At 44.4% G+C, this 20,853-nt stretch overlaps 1 protein-coding gene across 2 annotated transcripts in view; it reads left to right on the forward strand.

Moving 5' to 3' along the window:
• Positions 1-20,853, forward strand: part of iqck (IQ motif containing K) — a 111,960-nt gene that overhangs the window by 61,469 nt on the left and 29,638 nt on the right. For both annotated transcript variants that reach the window (XM_078559180.1, XM_078559179.1), the window contains one exon: positions 8,635-8,719. In XM_078559180.1, the coding sequence (XP_078415306.1) occupies positions 8,635-8,719 (85 nt within the window). The remainder of the gene's footprint in view (positions 1-8,634; positions 8,720-20,853) is intronic.

A 20,853-nucleotide genomic window follows, 5' to 3' on the forward strand; every position in this document is an offset into this window, starting at 1 on the left:
ACAGCCCTGCACGGGGACAATGAGGAGGCAGTTAAGGAAGCCTTGGGGGAGGGAGAAACGAATTGGGGGTGTATAATGTCCCATGCGGGATGACGAGATTTTCCTGAAAATATGGAAGGATGATTGGGACCCGGAAGGTCCGCTACGGAATTTTCTGTAACTTAAAAAAATGAATTGATCTAAATTACAAGAGCTGCTTGTGCTGAAGAGAGAGAGAGAGAGAGAGAAAAGGAAAGCACTCACAGGCAGTAGCAGAGGAAATGTGAGCTTTCGTCGGTTTGATTGTCCCTATAGGTGGAGCCTTCAAGATCCCTTTATTTCCCCCACTGCTATTTGAAGTTTCGTTTAGAATATGAGAGTTTTAAGTAATTAAACAGGGTTAGATGAACCAACCTTTGTACCACCCCCTTCCAAGCTGATTGGGATTGCTACATACGAGTTACATTAACTCATACGAGTTAGTTTTCTAAAATTGTGAGGGGAAAAATTACCTGAAGTTCAAGGGATTCTAGGAAAACCAAAAGGCATAAACACACGGTCTAGGTGGTTCCAATGGATAAAAAGGGGTTTCTTTTGAAGAGATGAATTAAATATGAAAGGAAATCTGCATCCCAACAGCACTGTTATTTGAAGTTGGGACAAGGCTTGAGGTGTAAAGTACAGTGTAGTTTACTTACAAAAGATTACTTTTGAATCACTAGGATGCTATCTAAGATAATGAATATGTCGATAAACATACGGGAATTATAACTTGGATACAAATCAATACACATAAGAAAGAGGTAGTTTTAATTTTGATAGCGTAAATTACATTTCTTACAAAGCTTAAAATTTGAGGTTTGGTTCCTGATAATTTCTCAAAAAGGAATTTTCATTTTAAAAGGTTTGACAACAATTGGCACTAATTCAAATGCTGCAAGCTTTTGTGTTTGTAAGTCTGTTCCCAAAATATGAAGCTAAGCTCAAGACCTTGACAAAGTTTGGCAGAAATCCAATTTTTGGCCGAGTTAATGAATCTGGGATAATTCTAAAAGAAACGGGTCAGACATAATTTAATGGCTTACTTTTGAGACAACAAGATGTTGTTTGAGAAGAAGATAAGGAAGCGAAACATGTCAATGCCTGATTTCTGTTTTTAAAACTATGAGAATATTTTATTTATTTTAAAACCTCTCCAAGCAACCTGAACAAGATATGATGGTAGCTGTTGCATGTGTAAAATGGCATGAGGCAAGTAGGAGAAAGAGTTAGGGAATGAGGACACAATATACAAACTGTTTTAAGGGAAGTGAATTTGATAATCTGGCCATCAACTGAGACATTGGAAACGCACAGGGGGAGATAAGCAAAGATCTAGAGACCGAGATCCTCATTGACACGGAATAGTTAATACGGCCTAAAAGAGCAAGGAAACATTATAAACGAACAAGACAATAGAGAAAATGACATCAAGAGAATCTTAGGATGATCATGGTCAGGGGAAAAAAACTTAGATGTAAAACTATGTGGAATCTATAGTTCAGGAATTGAAATGTAGGGAGAAATAATACTTAACAACAATTTACCACAAGATGGATATAGGTAAAGGGAAAGCTGGAAAGAGGCTAAATAGATGTATTACTGATTGTATTAATGAGCCTGCGAGGTACAAAAAGTAAGACCACAGGATTAACACTATGATGACAGACAGAGTTAAGCGGCTCCGAGAGAGAACCATCACTGGGAGTGAAGATACTGAGCCATTGAAAGATAGGATAAGAAGGTGCATTGTAGAGTTGTGTCGGCAGTTTAAGGAATTGAGGTCTGACGTGGGACAGCAGCAAGAGACAGTAGACTGGAAGGAGTGGAGGGGGCCTATCTAGATGGATTCAGATCAGGGAACTCATTTCACAGGAAGAGTCATTAAAGAAATGTATAAATTTAATTTTAAACAGAAATTCCACATTCCCTACCAGCCACAGAGCTCGGGGATGGTGGAAAGGATGAACCGAACTTAAAAAAAAATATCAATAACAAAAGCAATTCAAGAGACAGGGAATTGCCCAATATTCTAATGTGCCTTAGGACTACCCCAAGCAGGACCACCAGGTTCACCCCATTTGAAATAATGACAAGGAGAGCAATGCAGTTACCCGAGGGAATCATAGTAGGAGTGGGAGATGTAGGACCACTAAAAGAAAGGATGCGAGACTATGTGAGGGAAATAAGTAAGCAATTGCATGAGTTAAGGAAGGAAGTCAGAGACCGACAGGTGATTGAGGATATGGAAACAGGCAAATCCAAAGAGCAACAATGGACCAAGTGGGGAATAAGGTGATGGTCAAGGTGAGCCCGGAGCGAACAGGCATGGACCATACGAGGTAATTATGACAGGTGATACATGCGCACTTGTAGATATGAAAACGGGAAGTAAATGGAGGCATTACACACAGTTAAAGATATATGACAATTGACCAAGCGGTAACCTGGAGAATGGGAGCTGATGTTAATGTCTCTGCAGATCTACAATCCTGGTCGTGGGCGTATCAGTACTGGCAACAAGGTCGGGGATCATCACTGTTCATCCTGCACCGCAGGAGGAACTTTGGTACAGCACGGACAGTGCTGAATGAGACACGCAACGGAGAATGACAAATGTAACAGTAGGAGAACAAGTGCTTTCGAATTGTAGTAAGGGTTTGCTTCAGATCGGGCGTGGGAGGTCCGCCACTATCCAGCCACCTTCCACATCTACTTCCACAGTCCGAGTAGAGATAATTGAAGCCCCTCAAACCACACTAACTGACCCACCTTGTCTGGCCATGTATCCAGGGCCGACAAATGGTCTCGTATTGATCAATCAAAATAAAGTGTTATATGATAATGTACACCACGAGCTGGTACCCGTAGTCTTGAACATATCCGGTGTCGCCCTGCCCCAGTGGTGCCCAACCCACACCCAAGCACATAATACAGCTCTGACCAGCCAGTTGATGGCTGAAGCGGTCCAGTTTAACGGCGGGATGTGATCAGGCCCAGAGGGGGACCGAGCTAAGCGCAGCCTGATAAATGATGCTGCCACGTTATTCAATACAGGGACATCAATAGTTAATTCCATTGACCTAGCAACTATAGATCAGAAGGTCCATACCCTGAACTTTAAGCTTAAAGAGATATTAGGGTGGGGACAGGGGATCCAGGATACCCAATTAGATACGGACCAGGATGTGACACGGTTAATCCAAAGCCTGGCTACCCTGCTCGAAAGTTATGCAGGGACTATCAATAAACTAATTGAAATAGGGAAAAATATTTCAGACGAAGCGAGCAGAAATGATGTTTGCAGCACCTATGGATCTTGGGCAATGGAACAAGCCCGAGAGAATTTAAGACAGATTAATGAAGGGGTAGTTCCTTTATGGGTAACTAATGAGCATTTATCGAATCTTTCACGACACAAGAATCATGACTTGACCGGTTGCCAGCTCAGAGGTTTAACACACGTATATAGAATGAATGTCGAATGTATAGTGAAGAGTAATATGCTAAAAGGCATTGTATTAGTAAAACCTGTCATACCTATGTCAACAGTCGGAAGGACCTTCTATAGAGTAGAAAATATTGGGGTTATACGGGGGGGATTACTATATTAAGTATCACGATATTCCACCATACGCAGTAGACTTAGAAGAAAATATAGTTAGCACCACATTAGAAGGGTGTAACATAGAAGCCACTGCAGTAGTATGTGCACATCCGATATATGAGACGGAGGAAGCGAAGTGTGGATTTAAAGCAGCCGCAAACTGTACAATGGAAACTCTATGGGCTGCAAAAGAACCAACCCATGTTGCATATACAGGGAATGGGAAATATTGTATCACCACCTGGCAGGAAAGAATCCAGTATGGGGGTAAGCGGATATGCCCCATCTACAATCATTTGGTGTGCTTACACCCCCAGGAGCCAGCAAGGGCAGGGAAGGTGGAACTGGTTGAAATATGCAAGAGAGGAACAAGAAGGACTACTATTCAGGTCAAGGAAAGCCTTAAGGATAACCTGACAGTATTTGAACCAGTTCTCCTATGAAATTCCCCTATTACCAGAGCACCTAACCATGATTTGGAGACAGACTCAGCAGATATTCAGAACTTACTATACACGGCAGCAACAGGTTAGAGCCTTAAAGACGGATATTGAACAAATAGAAGTTTCCACCTGATGGGAGGATCTGTGGAATTGGGGCTCGAACGTACAGATACACCCCTGGATTCAAATTATCTCCCATGCCCTAGTCATACTTCAGCTGATATTGATTATGTATTTAGCGCACTTGATATACCGCACCCAGAGGTCACAAAAAAGGCATTGGGGGAGTTTTAGTAGGTGGAGCAGGAATCTGGTAAGCCAGAGGTTCGGATTAAAGGACCAGATGATACAGATGGTCTGACCAGTACCCGTACCCTTTACGTGCCAAAACTGGATACCTGGCCAGTATCAATAGGCGGCGGTATGTAAAGGGGGTGAATAGACAACACCACTGTAGCTGGCTACCTTGGGCTAAGCCAAGGGCCAAAAGGGGGTCTGTTAGGGGGAAATAAAGGGATACAGTAATTATTAGGGGGAATATAGGGGTATAGTAAGAACTTATTGAAAGGGAATGAATTACTTAAAATCTCCAAGCACATTGGCAGTTAAAGGTTACCAGATGAACCTTGCATAGCCTTAAGGGCCTGCAAACAACAGAAAGGCCTTGGAGCCGGACTGTAGTCAGGGGATGGCAATAACAACTAAGATTAAGTGTGCTCTTCAACAGATAGGGGAAGGTCTCTGCCTGGGTGAAAACAAATAGGGACATACGGTGCATGTACTTATTACCAGAGATGTCTGTTTAATGTCGTGTTGACGAGATCAGAATCCGGAAACTGTTCTTGTACGTGACCAATAATGTATAAATATGTTGAATACTTGTACTTTAGCAGAGTACTGTCTTAAGCTGTATTGAGTTGGTGCTCCCCTTGCAATTGCTCGAATGGACGATCGTGACCTGTACCTGAGTCTCCTGTGGTCCGTTTGTCAAAGTCACCACATCAGTGGCGTAACAAAAAAATAAGCCATTTTCCAGATTACAGAGGCAAAAAGATTCACTCTCTTAAACAACCTTATGAAAGTCCATTGTTACATTTTTCGTGTGTATGTATGTGTGTATGTATTTGTGTGTGTGTGTGTGTGTGTGTGTGTGTGTGTATGTGTGTGTGCGTGCGTGTGTGTATGTATGTGTGTGTGCGTATGTGTGTGTGTGTGTGTGCGTGCGTGTGTGTATGTGTGTGTGTATGTGTGTGTGTGTATGTATGCGTGCGTGTGTGTGCATGCGTGTGTGTGCGTGTGTGTGCGTGTATGTATTTGTGTGCGTGTGTGTGTGTGTATGTATGTATGTGTGTGTGTGTGCGTGCGTGTATGTATGTGTGTGTGCGTGTGTGTATGTGTTGCAAATGTAGCCCAGAGGCTGAGAGCTCTGAGTCTCAATGGACCTTGGAGTGTCTGCGCTTGCCCAGACCGGTAGTGGGTTGCACATGCGAAATTCAGCATTTTAAGTTCTTTGAACGAGTATGGGCCCAGCGAGATTGTGTAGAAAAGGGAAAACGGCGCAAAAGCCCGTGCAAAAGCAGAGCATCATTGAAGACAAGTGTCCCAGGTAGGGGACAGGGAGAGGTCCCAAAGGGAGAGGGCACGGGGAGAGGTCCCAAAGAGGAGTCCCAGCCAGGGCACAGAGACAGGTCCAAGTTAAAATAAAGAAAAAGAAAGGAGTAGAGAAAGAGGCTCTGAACAGAAAAAGGGCTGCAGTTGGTACACTTTAAGTGATGAGGGCTCAGGAGAAGCCTTGGCAATGGATGAGGGCTCAGGAGAAGCCTTGGCAATGGATGAGGGCTCAGGAGAAGCCTTGGCAATGGAAGAGGGCTCTGAAGAAGCCTTGGTAATCTAAGAAGGCAACAGAAGGTTGGTGACTTCATGCTTCAGGCCATGGGGCGAAGATGCCCCTTTGGAGTAGTAGTATTCTGCTTGATGTGGTCGAAAAGATAAAGTTGTCCTTGTAAGTTAGTGCTTGACTGCAGACTGGGAGACAAGATTGAAACACTGCGAGATGAGCCGGCGTTGATGCCGTCCAGGTTTTAGCGAATTGGAAAGGATTCTAAGGTTAGATCTTCGAAAGTGAAGACTGGAATGCTTCATGAAAGAGGCAGTTTCATTGAGATTAGTTGACTCACAGTGTTTACTGGCATCTGTGTGGGTTGTTGAGAAATCCATGGGCTCTGTCTTGGTCGCAGCTGTCATTTATTGTGTGGTGTGTTCGACCATGTTTCGCCTGTTAATTCACATGTACCTCATATTAACTCTGAATGTTAGAGTATAAGATAGACATTGTAAATTGTTTTATCTTCCTGACCATGTATAGTAAAGTTTATTTTTGTTTGTTCAAAACCCATAGAATCATGTGGTTTTATTCTCTTAGTAAATAGCTAGAATCTCAAACTTTGTCTACTTTAAACTAAACATTATTGTTCCCTAAACGGATCGTACCAAAAACTTGGGGGTCTGGTCTATGATCGTAACAGAGTGTATATGGACAGAGAATATAACATTCTCAACTCTCCTTGTCTTAGCAGAACATTGTTTTAGATCCAGGAACTATACTCACATATTAGACTAAATATAAACTGGAGCATTAATGTACATCATCTGAGGCATTAATTTGGATACTGACATTGCCCTGGAGGTCACGTATTGTTACTCCATAATCAGATCATAATCCTGGATAGACCTTTGCGGAAGTAACAACTCTATCTTTTATTTTGTGCAACAATATTATGTGCATATTTAATCAATATGATTACTGAACTGAATTACCTTGACCAGACAGAATTTATCATTGGCAGGTACTTCTTTAGCAATGCATGTTGCTTCCTGCGTGTTGTTTATAATTTACTTACAGTTAAGCAACATGTGCTACTCTGCTTAAACATGCAGAATAAAGCTCTAACCTCGTTCATTGGGGTTTTTGAGATATTTGGGGGGTGGGAGAAGTGGGCAGTTGAAATGAACTTTTTGTTTAAATATTGGCCTATCAATAGTATAGTTTAGCATCCAATTAACCTAACTGAAGGAACATGGTTGAGTTGCTGACTATTCCTTTATTATGTGCCCTTGCTATAAGCTGTTAATTTTGCAGTGGAATTACTGTTATCTGTACAGATCAGCAATTTTTCTGTCACTGCCAATCTTATTCAGGTCACCAAGTTTATCTCAACACTGAAGTCCTTACTAACCATATGAAAACAGAAAATGCTGGAAAACTCAGCAGGTCTAGCAGCACCTGTGGAGAGAGAAACAGAGTTAATGTTTCAAGTCAGCTCTGAAGAAGAGACATACGGACTCGAAACATTAACTCTGTTTCTCTCTCCACAGGCGCTGCCAGACTTGCTGCGCTTTTGCGTTTTCCAGCATTTTCTGTTTTTATTTTGGATTTCCAGCATCCGCAGTATTTTGCTTTTATCCTTACTAACCATGTTTAATTCAGAGCTCCTGGGCTGAATTTTCATTTTAGCATTGGGGTGTTGGTGCATATAGATTGATGCAATTTAAATGGCAAATGGCAGCTATTATTGTAGTCACAGAGTTATTGAAGGATAGAAGAGAGAGGAGAGCAGCGAGGCAGCAGCACATCAGGTTCCCAGGCAAGGGCAGCCCCACAATTTTCAGATGCCGTCCCTATGGAATACTGATTGGGGTGGGGGGGTGAGGTGAGGTGAAAGGAAGATGTGTTTGGTGGTGGCATCATGCTGGAGTTGGCGGAAATGGCGGAGGATGATCCTTTGAATGCGGAGGCTGGTGGGTGATAAGTGAGGACAAGGGGGACCCTATCATGGTTCTGGGAGGAAGGGGAAGGGATGAGGACAGAGGTACGGGAGATGGGTCGGATATGATTGAGGGCCCTGTCAACCATCGTTGGGGGGATCCCTCAGTTAAGGAAAAAAGGAAGACATGTCAGAAGTGCCGTTTTGGAAGTTGGAAGGTGGCCTGATACAATGCCCTTACTTAGCAACTCCATTCATTTTTTTTTTCTTTAGTGAGGATAATCGAGTGTGCCAGCTAATGGACCCTTCATCATATGATCTTTGTCTACTTTGTTCATCGGACAAGATGGGCGGGATTTTCCGGCCCTGTCCGCCACCGGGATCCTCTGATCCTGGGGTAAGTCAATAGACTTTTGGCTGGGCCGCCAAATCTCCTGCAGTGGGCCCCACCATGACAGGGCCGGGAAATCTAGGCCTATATTGGTCTGTTGTCATCTCCTGCTGGCTTTACTTCAAAAATTCACAAATGAAACATTTACATAGAAAAATGCTTTGTTAACAATTGATTTTCTAGACTCTTAACAATAATTAATTCCTATTATCTGAAATGCCTATTTAATCAGCCCTGATGTAACGGAATCTTAAATACTGTATCAGTATTTTGTTTCTCCCCAGTTTGCTTCATTCTGCTCTCCCTGAATTTATTATCTGCTTGTGAGGGAAGGATTGCATTACACTTAAGCGTAAGACAAATGATTAATAATTTATGAATAATCACAGATTTATTTTGCTTTTCTTCCAGCCCTAGGCCACCAATTCCTCTGTCTCTCTTGTTGTCAGATGATGAAGCTGCACTTATAATTCAGTCTTTCTGGAGAGGTTACCAGGTAATATGCTGTTCCTTATATTGTTTAATCTTTAACCTTCAGATTTTTTTTTAAAGTAGATTTGCTTTCCTCGGGCCAGAATTTTTAGCTCGTTGGGCGGGCACGTGCCTGACCCGACCGAACGTAAAATGACACGCGATGATTTCGGGCGAGCGTCCTGATGTCATCACACACTCGCACGATATTTCGGTCGGTGGGCATGCTGCCAATTATTAAAAGGCCTATTAAGGCCGTTATAGTTATAGGGCAACGTTTTCCCCCCCGTCGGGGTGGGGGGGGTTGTGCAGGAGCAGGCGGATTCCCGATCGGCTCCCCCGGCTGGGGGCGTGCCGCCATTTTACGTGAACAGGCCAATTAAGGCCCGCCCAGCGTGACGTCCGACCAGAAGCGCTGTGCGCTCCGTGTGTGGGCTGGGTGGGGGATTCCCTGAGCAGGTCTGTGCACTCTTTCACGCATGCGCGCGGAAGAGCCCACAGATCTCCCTGAGGCAAAGTGCTGTCTCAGGGAGATCGGTTGAGCTTTTAAAAATTTATTAAAGGTATGAAGACATTTTCCTGACGTGTCCCCTCATCTGACACTATCACATGAGCTGGGACATGTCCATTACTTTTATTTAAAAATTTTCCGAACATTTAAAATCCCCCATGAAACCTCATCCTGCCAGTGGATGAGGTTTCACGCTTTTTCAGAAGGCCGCCTGGGCTCTTCACCTACCTGCCAACCATAAGTTTGGACAGGCAGCCCTGACAACGACCTCAATTAGGTAACTAACAGGCCTTAATAGGCCTTTGACAGTTTGGCGGGCGTGCAGCCAAATCGGCTGCATGCCTGCTGAACTGAAAATCTAGATGACGCGGGATGATGTTGGGAAGCATGCCCGACGTCAGCCCGCGTCATTTTACACGGCATGTGGGTCCCACCCCTGCACACCAACCAGGAAATCCTGCCCATAATGAAAAGAAATTGAAAGAAATTTGTTGCTGCCTGCCCAACCTTACAGTTGGCAGACGGGCGAAAAGGCCAAGTGGCCTTTACATTATTAAGGAAACCTCATTCCTCCTGTGTCAGCTCTGTGCCTCAGGAAGCTTTTCCAGTGCGCGTATGCGTGAATGCACTCTTGCCCTCCTCCCCCACCCACACAGGCAGCACTGAGCACTGCCGTGCAAAACTCACACTGGGTCGGCCTTAAATGGCCCGCCAGTGTGAAATCACGATCCGGCTTCAGGGCACTCGGAGTCATCCCCGCCAATGCTTTGGATGGCGGGAGGTGAGCCCCAGCAATCCGAAAAATTCAGGCCTTAGAACCTGGTCATTATCTTATTGCTGTTTGTGGACCTTCGCCGTGTGCAAATTGGATGCCTTGTTGCCTCTGTTCCTACAGTGACTGCACTTCAAAAAGTACTAATAAGATATAAAGCCCTTTGGGATACTTCAAATACTACCCATAGAATACTCTTGTGGTAACTGATTCCATAGTTTGCAGGGTGTGGGTCGTGTCGGTATTTTTAAAATTGTGTTTAAAATTAAACTTCCTTATAATCTGTAATTGTTATATCGGTGTTTAGCTCAAGTGTCTACCAGTGTAAATCAAATTACTTAAAAATGAAACAAAATAAAAGATGAAAAAGATATTGAATTGCTACTAGACTTGTCACTATACTGATTTAGTGACTGAATCTATTATTAGCAAAGCAAACATAATGGTGGGCAATATGGATAAATCAGTGTAGTTAGGAAGTTTAGGATGATGTACTAAATTGTTCAGAACTATCATTGCAGCACTATTTGAGCTCTGCATTCAGTTTGGATACAGAGGTATAAAGGATGCAATTGGGGCCAGTTTGAAGCAGAGTGGAGCTATTATACTGAATTAGTGTTGACTTATGAAGACAAAGAGGAGAAACTTGGGGAGAATCATAATATAAATCTATAAGCCTATAAATCTATAATGGTAAGGAAAAAGTTAATTTGGAGAACTACTTCAAATTAAAACAGGACAAAGTGACAGATTTAAACTGAAGATAGGCAAATATAGGGCTAATTTTGGGAAGTTATTCACACATAGTGATGAATACTAGATAGGCTGGGGTTGTTTTACTTAGAGCAGAGAAGGCTGAGGGGGGACCTGATTGAGGTGTACAAAATTATGAGGGGCATAGATAGTGTAGATAGGAGGAAATTTTTCCCCTTAGTGGAGGGGTCAATAAGCAGGGGGTTGGGGGGGGCATAGATTTAAGGTAAGGGGCAGGAGTTTAGGGAGGATTTGAGAAAAAAAAATTTCACCCAGAGGGTGGGGGTGTATCTGGAACTCACTGTATGAAAGGGTGGTAGAGGCGGGGATCCTCACAACATTTAAGAAGTAAAATGAACAAGATGAACATTTGAAATGCCACAGCATACAAGGCTACGGGTCAAGTGCTGGAAAATGGGATTAGAATAGATAGGAGCTTGATGACCAGCATGCACACGATGGGCCGATGGGCCTCTTCCCATGCTGTAAAACTCTAGGAATCTATGACTAATACCTGAAGTGGACTTCAAGGTATTTAATGAAAGTGATACAGGTAATTAAGAACCAGATACCATCTAAGCACATACTCATCATCATTCTATGGAGTAAGTTTTACCAGCTTTAATCATTGGATGATTTGATGCTTTATTTGCCTGGGGCATTTGGATTGGATAAATTCTCTGTCCTTAATTTGGAAGGAAATCATAACACTATGAACTGAGACAAAAATAGGGTCATTAACATCAATGCAAGAGAGCCAAAACTAAAGCTTCACAATTTATGTAAACAAGCACCCTTAGACATAATTTTTATTTTACCTAAGGGAGAAATAGGTGTACATCAGGACAAGTAAACGTGAGGCAGATAACTATTTCATTAGCTTCAAATGACTTTCTGTAAATTCCTTGTTTTTAATGAAAGAAAAAAGATTGTTCTTTTAGCTCCTTTGCATATCGTTAAAACCAGATTGAAACAAGATTCCCCATTATTTTGTCTATGTTTAGCGAGAGAAAGTAGCAAGGTAGGCTGATAATAAGAAAGGTATGGTATCATTAGATCTGTAATGTTTTCACCCTGAAATTAACTCTAGTTAACGAACAAAGATGCATGAAGGTCACACACTTGCATACAGGCAAAGATTAGCCCAAGTTCACTTTATTTTTAAAGCCTAGATTTTAACACCTGTATTAACTATACAAGTTTAAAAATATAAAGCAAATATACAAAACTACTCAAAGGCTACACACATACACAAAGGCAAAATCTTCCTGAAAAGGCAGTGGAAGCAGAATCTTTGAATATTTTTAAGGCAGGGATGGATAGATTCTTGGCAAGCAGGGGGTGATAGGTTATCGGGAGTAGACGGGATGCATATTTAAGGTTACTATCAGATCAGCCATTGTCTTATTAAATGGCAGAGCAGGCTTGAGGGGCTGAATGGCCTACTCCTCCTTGTTCATATCTTCATATCATTCTGAACAAACCTTAAATTAAAAATGTGAAAAATATTAACCATCATTTATTTTCATGTGAAGATAGAACAAAAGTTAGGCTTTTTAGTTTCTTGTCTTTAATAGAAAGAAAGAAAATATTTGGTGTAAATATGAATAATTCTTCTTCTCCGGGGAGCATCCTTGATTATTTGAGGGTTGCTGATTTTGCTGTGGGGCAGGGTGAGGAGGCAGGCCCCAAGTTTACTTCATGCTGTTGGTGTTATTCTGAAACACATGCTATCTAGGTAACTGAGCTCACTGTCCCCCAGCCATGAATAATTAGGATAATTTTATTGTTTTCTCAGAGCAAATATTTAACTATTTATTCATCAATCACAAATTTTGCAGTGGGAATGATCTGAATGACTTACACATCAAATGTGCTATTTTCCAGTAGGAGATCATGTGGAGCTGATCATATTACATTTAAAAAATCTTGGTCTGCTTAAAATAAGTTAAACATTAACCAGATTGAATCAATATTTCAGTCTTGATGAGGAAATTGGAATTTGAATCTCAGACTCAACATATTTTTGCATTTGGGCTTCTCCATGTTGCTCAAATGCATCTCCAAATAACCAAATGAATGGACTGGATTTTACTGTGTGCTGTAGTCCCTGACCCCACTAAAACAACGGGAGCGGGGGAGTGGGGGAGTCAGCCTATAATCCTGGCGGCTACCCCACAGCAATTTAACGCTGGGACCAGCATTAATTTCTTTAAGGTGAGACATCTGCCCCTTTCTCGGGAGGATGGCCAGCAGCTCTGTAGGCCCAGCCAGGAGCGATGGCCACTGCTGGGACTATAGCCATTTTGACCATGCCGAAGAGCCCAGGTAAGTCCAGGGTCAGGGGTCTTGGTGAGAGTGTTGGGGGACCAGGTTCAAGAGGCCATGGGCAGGGAAGGGATTTGACCTGGTGGGGGCGGGCTGTCTCTGCTGGGACCTGGGGATCCCACAAAGGAGGGGCTTCCACCTGCTCGACAGTAGACCGCGCAGCTAAAGCTGCCGTATAACGTACCATAGGCCGCTCAGCGTGGGCCACATCATAGCTAAATTAATTAATTGGCAACTTAGTGGCCTCAGTAAGCCCAAAGGTGGGCAGGCCGCTCGATATCCTCCAAACCTCTTCCCCTCCCTGTAAAACTTCAGGCAGGTCGGGGGGTGGGGAGTGCAGGAAGGTGGCAGGAAGGTCACCCAATGTTTGTTGATAAATAAAGGAGTCAAGGGGGCAGACAGGAAAGTGGGGCTGAGACTAAGATCAGATCAGCCATGGAATGGTGGGATGGAAGGGCTGAATGGTCTACTCCTGCTCCTATGTCCTATGTTCCTATCTCTGCAACCACTTCTTTTAAGACCCTAGGATGCAGCCCATCAGGCCCTGGGAACTTATCAGCCTTTAGGTCCAATAGTTTTCCCAGTACCTTTTCCCTGGTGATGGTGACTGTTTTAAGTTTTTCCCTTCCTTTCACCCCTTGATTTTTGAGTATCTTTGGGAAGTTTTCTAAGTCTTCCACAGTGAAGACAAACATAAAATACCTGGTCAACGCCTCCACCATTTCCTTGTTTTCCATTAACTCCCCAGAATCACTCTCTAGAGGACCAAAACTAACTTTAGTTACACTTTTCCTATTTAAATACTTGTAGAAACTCTTAGTATTTATTTTTATATTCCTAGCTAGCTATCTCTCATAACATCTTCAGCTGCTTCGTCAATGACCTTTCTTCCATCATAAGGTCAGAAGTGGGGACGTTCACTGATGATTGCACAATATTCAACACCATTCGCAACTCCTCAGATACTGAAGCAGTCCATGTCCAAATGCAGCAAGACCAGGACAATATCCAGGCTTGGGCTGACAAGTGGCAAGTAACATCACGCCACACAAGTGCCAGGCAAGGATCATCTCCAGCAAGAAAGAATCCAACCATCACCCCTTGGTGTTCAATGGCATTACCATCACTGAATCCCCCACTATCAACATCCTGGGGGTTACCATTGACCAGAAACTGAACTGGATTAGCCATATAAATACTGTGGCTACAAGAGCAGGTCAGAGGCTAGTAATCGTGCGATGAGTAACTCACCTCCTGACTCCCCAAAGCCTGTCCACCATGTACAAGGCACAAGTCAGGATTGTGATGGAATACTCTCCACTTGCCTGGATGAGTGCAGCTCCCATAACACTCAAGAAGCTTGACACCATCCAGGACAAAGCAGCCCGCTTGATTGGCACCACATCCACAAACATTCACTCCCTCCACCACCGATGCACAGTAGCAGCAGTGTGTACCATCTACAAGATGCACTGCAGGAATTCCCCAAGGCTCCTTCGACAGCACCTTCCAAACTCACGACCGCTACCACCTAGAAGGACAAGGGCAGCAGATAGATGGGAACACCACCACCTGGAAGTTCCGCTCCAAATCACTCACCACTCATCCTGACTTGGAAACATATCGCCGTTCCTTCACTGTCGCTGGGTCAAAATCCTGGAACTCTATTCCTAACAGCACTGTGGGTGTACCTACACCACATGGATTGCAGTGGTTCAAGAAGGCAGCTCACCACCACCTTCTCAAGGGGAACTAGGGATGGGCAATAAATGCTGGTCCAGCCAGCGAAGCCCACATCCCTTGAATGAATATTAAAAAAAACTACTTTCTCTCCTTTTTTTAGTCATTCTTTGCTGGTTCATAAAATCGCACATTCTAAAAAGCTAACTATCTTGCTGACATGCCTTAACTGTATTTTTGAATGAACATTTTTAATACATTAAAAATAGAATGTTATTATGCATGATTGTTAAGGCAACATTAGTGTCCAGTGATACTGACTGCCACTAATGTTTAAACAGAGAACATAATTGCAATTAAATTGTCATTGTTAGGAAAGAACAGTTTAATAACTCCAGTTTATTTATTATATATATTAGGAAAAGCAGAGAAATGAAATGTGACATGTTTTAGTTGTAAATAAAATGTACACAAAATAAGTGGAAATGTACAAATAATTTAAGCAATGCAGTAAGTCATAGAATACAGTGTGTGAAACATAATAAAAAACAGGCTGCTTAAAATGAAAATCATGTACAAGAGTGAACAATACAGAGTGATACAGAATGCATGGCTGTGTCTTTAGGGCAGCTTGAAACTAACCTAAGTCTGGCAGTCTCCCTGTTCAGAGTATTACATAACCGGACTGTGACATTGAAGTAACTGCAGTGTACTGAATGTCCTTTCTGCATTGAGCTTTCTGTTTGAACTTCACCTGAGGGTCTTTACAATTTATCCTGTTTCAATTCTCAGGGGTTGTGTTTTTATCAAAGGGATTTTTGAAGTCAAATATTGTGTTTCACAAATTGTTATCTTTGGGAAAAAAAGCAGTCACTTTCCAAGATTCATAAATTGTCTTAAATTAAAACTTGATGTATAACATTTACATTTTGTTAAAGATTAGACATTAGAGCAGATTTCCTTGGCCCTAGACGCAAAGTCAATTGGAAATATGGGCAGAGATCCACAATGCATTATCTATGCTCCGATAGCATTCCCACAAGCTTGGCCCCATGAGTGGCCAATGCCCATCTAGTGCTGTCCCTTAGGAAAGTGCACTGATGTAAATTCAGATTTTTTTTGTTTGTATAGGATATTACAGGAAGCTGTGCTCCAGCAGTGCCAGTTCGATGGTTGGTTGTATAGGATATTGTATTATTATAGTTAGTTGTATAGGATATTATAGTTGTATAGGATATTACAGGAAGCTGTGCTCCAGCAGTGCCAGTTGCCTTCACAAAAAAAAGGCTTTTGTGAAAAGTTAAAGTTGTTAGTCCTGAGGTCTGAGTTATGTGTAAGTGGTCCAGGTGATTGAGCTCTGATTTTTCTCTCCTCAGAAGAAATGCTGAGCCTCCATCCAATGACCGTTCAACACCTCATAGAACCATAGAACCGTAGAACACTACAGCACAGAAAACAGGCCATTCGGCCCTTCTAGTCTGTGCCGAAATATTATTCCGCTAATCCCATTGACCTGCACACAGTCCATAGCCCTCCAGACCTCTCCCGTCCATGTATCTATCCAATTTATTCTTAAAACTTAAGAGTAAGCCCGCATTTACCACGTCAGATAGCAGCTCGTTCCACACTCTCACCACTCTCTGAGTGAAGAAGTTCCCCCTAATGTTCCCCCTAAACCTTTCCCCTTTCACCCTAAAGCCATGTCCTCTCGTGTTTATCTCTCCTAATCTAAGTGGAAAGAGCCCACTCGCATTTACTCTGTCTATACCCCTCATAATTTTGTAAACTTCTATCAAATCTCCCCTCATCCTTCTACACTCCAAGGAATAAAGTCCTAACCTGTTTAACCTTTCCCTGTAACTCAACTCCTGAAGACCCGGCAACATCCTAGTAAATCTTCTCTGCACTCTTTCAATCTTACTGATATCCTTCCTGTATTCATGATTATTTTACCAATCTGTAAAATAGCCCATTTAGAATACCACACCATTGTGCTGCCTCTTACATCATATTTGAAAATAACGTTGCACATCAGGGATCGAATACTGAATTAAAAACAGAAATTGCTGGAAAAACTCTGCAGGTCTGGCTGCATTTGTGGAAAGAGAAACCAAATTAACATTTTGAGTCCGTACCTTCATTTTTGTCTACTTCGTTTATAAGCCATTATTTGGGCAATTGGCTTTGTTTCTTACATTAATAGATGGCTGAATATTCACTGGAATTAATTGTGCTCATTATCATGGGTATAAGACATCATTGGAACCTGAGGAGGCCCCTCGAGCAGGCCATTCAGTCCCTTGAGTTTGTTCTACCATTCAGTTAGATCATAGCTGATTTATGTCCTAACTCCATTTAACAGCCTTCGTTCTGTAACCCTTAATACCTTTTCCAAAAAAAAACTTACAGCTGAAGATTGAGCTATGAAATGACTCTCCTCTTGAGGACCTCCCATCTCGCCATTGCCACTGCCTGATGTGATGGCAGCCTCGTGATCTCCAATGTTTCCTACTTCATTGGGGTCAGAGTGTGGAGCTTCAGCACACCTCCAGCCATCCAAGACATTTCCCTGGAATTATGTGCTCTCTTTTCCTACAGGATGGAGAGGGAAAGATTTATGAGTAGGCTGCCCTCACTCACCTATTTCAGTATAACATCCACATGAAATGCTGTGCTCCTCAGTAATGCTCCCTGGCGGAGCAGACCATTGGGGTGCCTGGACCGGTCTGGTGGAGCCCTGCTATACAGTCCACAGAGGGTGTCACGCATCTTCGTTGTCTGCTGTGCCCTTTACAATCTGGCGCACCAACGGGGAGAGGAGCTGGCTGAGGAGGAGATGGAGGAGCTGCACATCTCCTCCGATGAGGAGGATGCTGATGGGGATGAGGGTGAGGAGGTCCTCGGAGGCGACGATGACGGGGAGGAGGCCCTTGCACTGGCTAGACAAGGCAGGCGTGCTCGGGAGGCCCTCATAGCTGCTAGATTTGCGGAGGATGATAATGACATGCAGTGAAGTGACCCCCATAGATCCTCATCTGAGAACATTTGACTCTAGTCTGGCTTATGGCAGCGCCAATACCCTCTGTGAGAATGCTCCTGTCATGGAAACACAGTGGAGGCCTTAATAGTCACTCGATTGCCGGAAGAGGATGATGATGAAATGCAGTGAGGACACTCCATAAATCTTCACATAGCCTCTGAGAATGTTTGACTCCTGTGTGGCTGAGGGCGTTCCATGATCAAGGTCATATCAGAGAGACGCGGGGAGGCGCTGGTGTAGTTGTATTGTCGCTAGACTAGTAATCCAGAGACCCAGGGCAATGCTCTGGGGACCCAGGTTCGAATCCCACCACAACAGATGGTGGAATTTAAATTCAATGAAAATCTAGAAATAAAAGTCTAATGTTGACCATGAAACCACTGTCAATTGTTGAACCCTTCTGGTTCACTAATGTCCTTTAAGGAAGGAAATCTGCTGTCCTTACCTGGGTCTGACTCCAGACCCACAGCAATGTGGTTGACTCTTAACTGCCCTCTGAAGAAGGGCAATTAGGGATGGGCAATAAATGCTGGCTTAGCCAGTGATGCCCACATCCCATGAATGAAAAAAAAACGCAGCCATGAAACTTTCAAAGTTCTGATGCTTTGTCCGCTTTCAGCACCTGACAGCTCTTCAGGAGCTAGAGCACAGTGTCACCGGTCACAGATGCTGGTGTGGTGGGGGCCAGCCCCCCACCTTTAAAGGTTCTGAGAGCACACAGAGAGTATGAGAGAACTCTGTCGCACCTGCCCACTACATTCTGGCAGCAATGACCAGCACTGCCAAGGCGCAGGCATCAGTAATGTTTCCAGGGAGTGCAAGGACCAACACTTTGATCTGAAGGCTGCACAGAGCACAGGCAAGAGGCCCTGGACTTAGGCACCTTTATCTTGTGCAGAAAGGTTTCACATCTGAGTGACAAGAACGCTGCTCATCAGAACAAGGAGCCACAGGCAGAGAGACATTCTTTGGAGTTTATTGGCAATGGTGAACAGTCTGTACAAGTGATTAACACCCGTGCCCAGGCTGTGCAACTAATTCTCCTTAACTTTCCTAACTCTGCTGCTACATCTTGGTGCTCCCTGGACATCCACAGCGGAGGTGGAGGCAGCCTGCTGACTGCGATACCCTGTCTGTGATGACTTTGGCGGACGTCCGCTGGAGGGCCGAGACTTGGAGAGCCCCAGCCTGCTTTCGGGGTCCTGCTGTGTGGCAGTGGCCCCCTCCTCGGCCTGTGGAGCTGGAGCTGCTGAGGTCACAAGAAGAGGGGAGTCGGATTGGCCGGACATGCCCGGAGTCACTTGGATGGATGGACTCGGAGTGTGCATCTGTTGAATCTCCTCCTTATGAGTGCCCGAGGGTCTCTGGCTGACTCCTTGAGGAGCTGGGGTAGCTGGAGTAAGATCGAGCTGCCTGGCACCCCTCTCGCTTACACGCTGTTGGAGGCTAACTATGGCATCAGTGATGGAGTTGAGCCCGCACAGCAGTGCAGGAGCAAAGTCCTGGACCAAGGTCTCCATGGTGGCCACCATCCTACCAGTGTTGACCTCGGTGCGTTGGCAATGCCGGCGCTATCACCTCAGCCTGAAGGTGGACAGACTCCTTCATCGTGCCTTGCAATCTGAGGAGTGCAGCGGACATCCCTTCCTGATGTTCCTGAGTTTGCCTTTGCATCTGCAGCATCTGTCACATGACCGAGTCCGGAAGCTGCTCATCTGACTCAGACTCAGCAAATTTCTGGCCTCCAGCAGCCCTCCGAGTGCCAGGGACCTTGGAAGCCCCTGTAGCCGCCTGCTGTGGATCAGACTGTGCAACGTGCTCACCAGATTGTGACCCTGAGGCTACTCTAAAGCTAGGTCCCACCGAGGTGTGTGTCTCTGCGCTGGTAGGGGGTGTGGGTGAGCGCTGTGACAGGACTTCAGGGAGGGTGCCTTCAGATTCCCCTCCAGAGGTTTCTTCGGGGCTTGATTGGAGGCCCTGAGTCTTGGAGTCTGCCGGGTGTTTGCAGATGTGCCTGTAAAAATTAGAGGAGATAATTAGTGCATGGCAGTGGCCTGTGAAAGAGGACACATCACTCACAGCATTGTTGTCTGATGGATGTTGCACTGCTGGATCCTCACTTGGTAGATCAGCGTCCACCTCACCATCAGCACAGGACCGGTCCAGATCATGGCCAGCCAGCTGAATGGTTCTGTTTTCAAAGTCTGTGAGGACCTTGATTTCGGGCATTCCGCCACCAGTCTGTGACCTCTCTCTCTCGTGTGCCAGTTTGTCCTGCATGGTTAGAGATGGAGAAAGAGTAAACAAGATGCCTGCCAGGCCAGATGATAAGCATGCCTGGTCTGTGTGGGTGGTGAATGGTGCCATGGACGGGATGAGGACAATGAGGGTGAGTGTGAGAGAGTCAATGGTGCTGTCCCTTGAACTGGCAGTGAATGAGGGCCCTGTGGATGTGTGATGGGTTTGTGAGTGTGAGAGCTGAGAGCGATGAGAAGAATGATTTACCCTGGCGGAACGAAGGAGATCATTCATCCTCTTGCGGCACTGGGTGGCTGTCCTTTTCTGAAGGGCGTTGGCGCTGACCACCCCTGCCACCGCCTCCCAAACTGGATTGGTCAGGTTGCTGCCCACCCTGTGGCCAGAGCGGGGGTACAGTACATCCCAACCAGCAGTTGCTTGAGCGACTGTTGTTGAAGTCGGAGGCTGCAGCCTTTTTTCCTTTGCTGGCCATGTCTTCCGTGCAGCAGTGGTGAGCTGGAAACAATGACCACTGTGCTTTCGGATGGAGGTGTGTTTGGGACGCTACAGCATGAAAACCCGCTATTGTGGCCGGTGGGTAAAACGTTATTTTACCCGCCCACCACCGCACTTAGTGCAAATCTGGGAAAATTCCGCCCATTGTAAACAAAAGGCATTAAGGATATGGGGCAGAAGTGGGTATATGGAGTTAGGTTGCAAATCAGCCATGATCGCATTGAATGATGGAACAGGCTTGAGGAGTTAAATGGCCTCTTCCTGTTCCTGTAATGTGCTACATCTTCTTCTATTGAAGAATATGTTCTAAATTGAAACAGC

This window comes from Cetorhinus maximus, chromosome 15 (genome assembly GCF_964194155.1).
Source record: "Cetorhinus maximus chromosome 15, sCetMax3.hap1.1, whole genome shotgun sequence".
NCBI classification, from domain to species: Eukaryota; Metazoa; Chordata; class Chondrichthyes; order Lamniformes; family Cetorhinidae; genus Cetorhinus; species Cetorhinus maximus.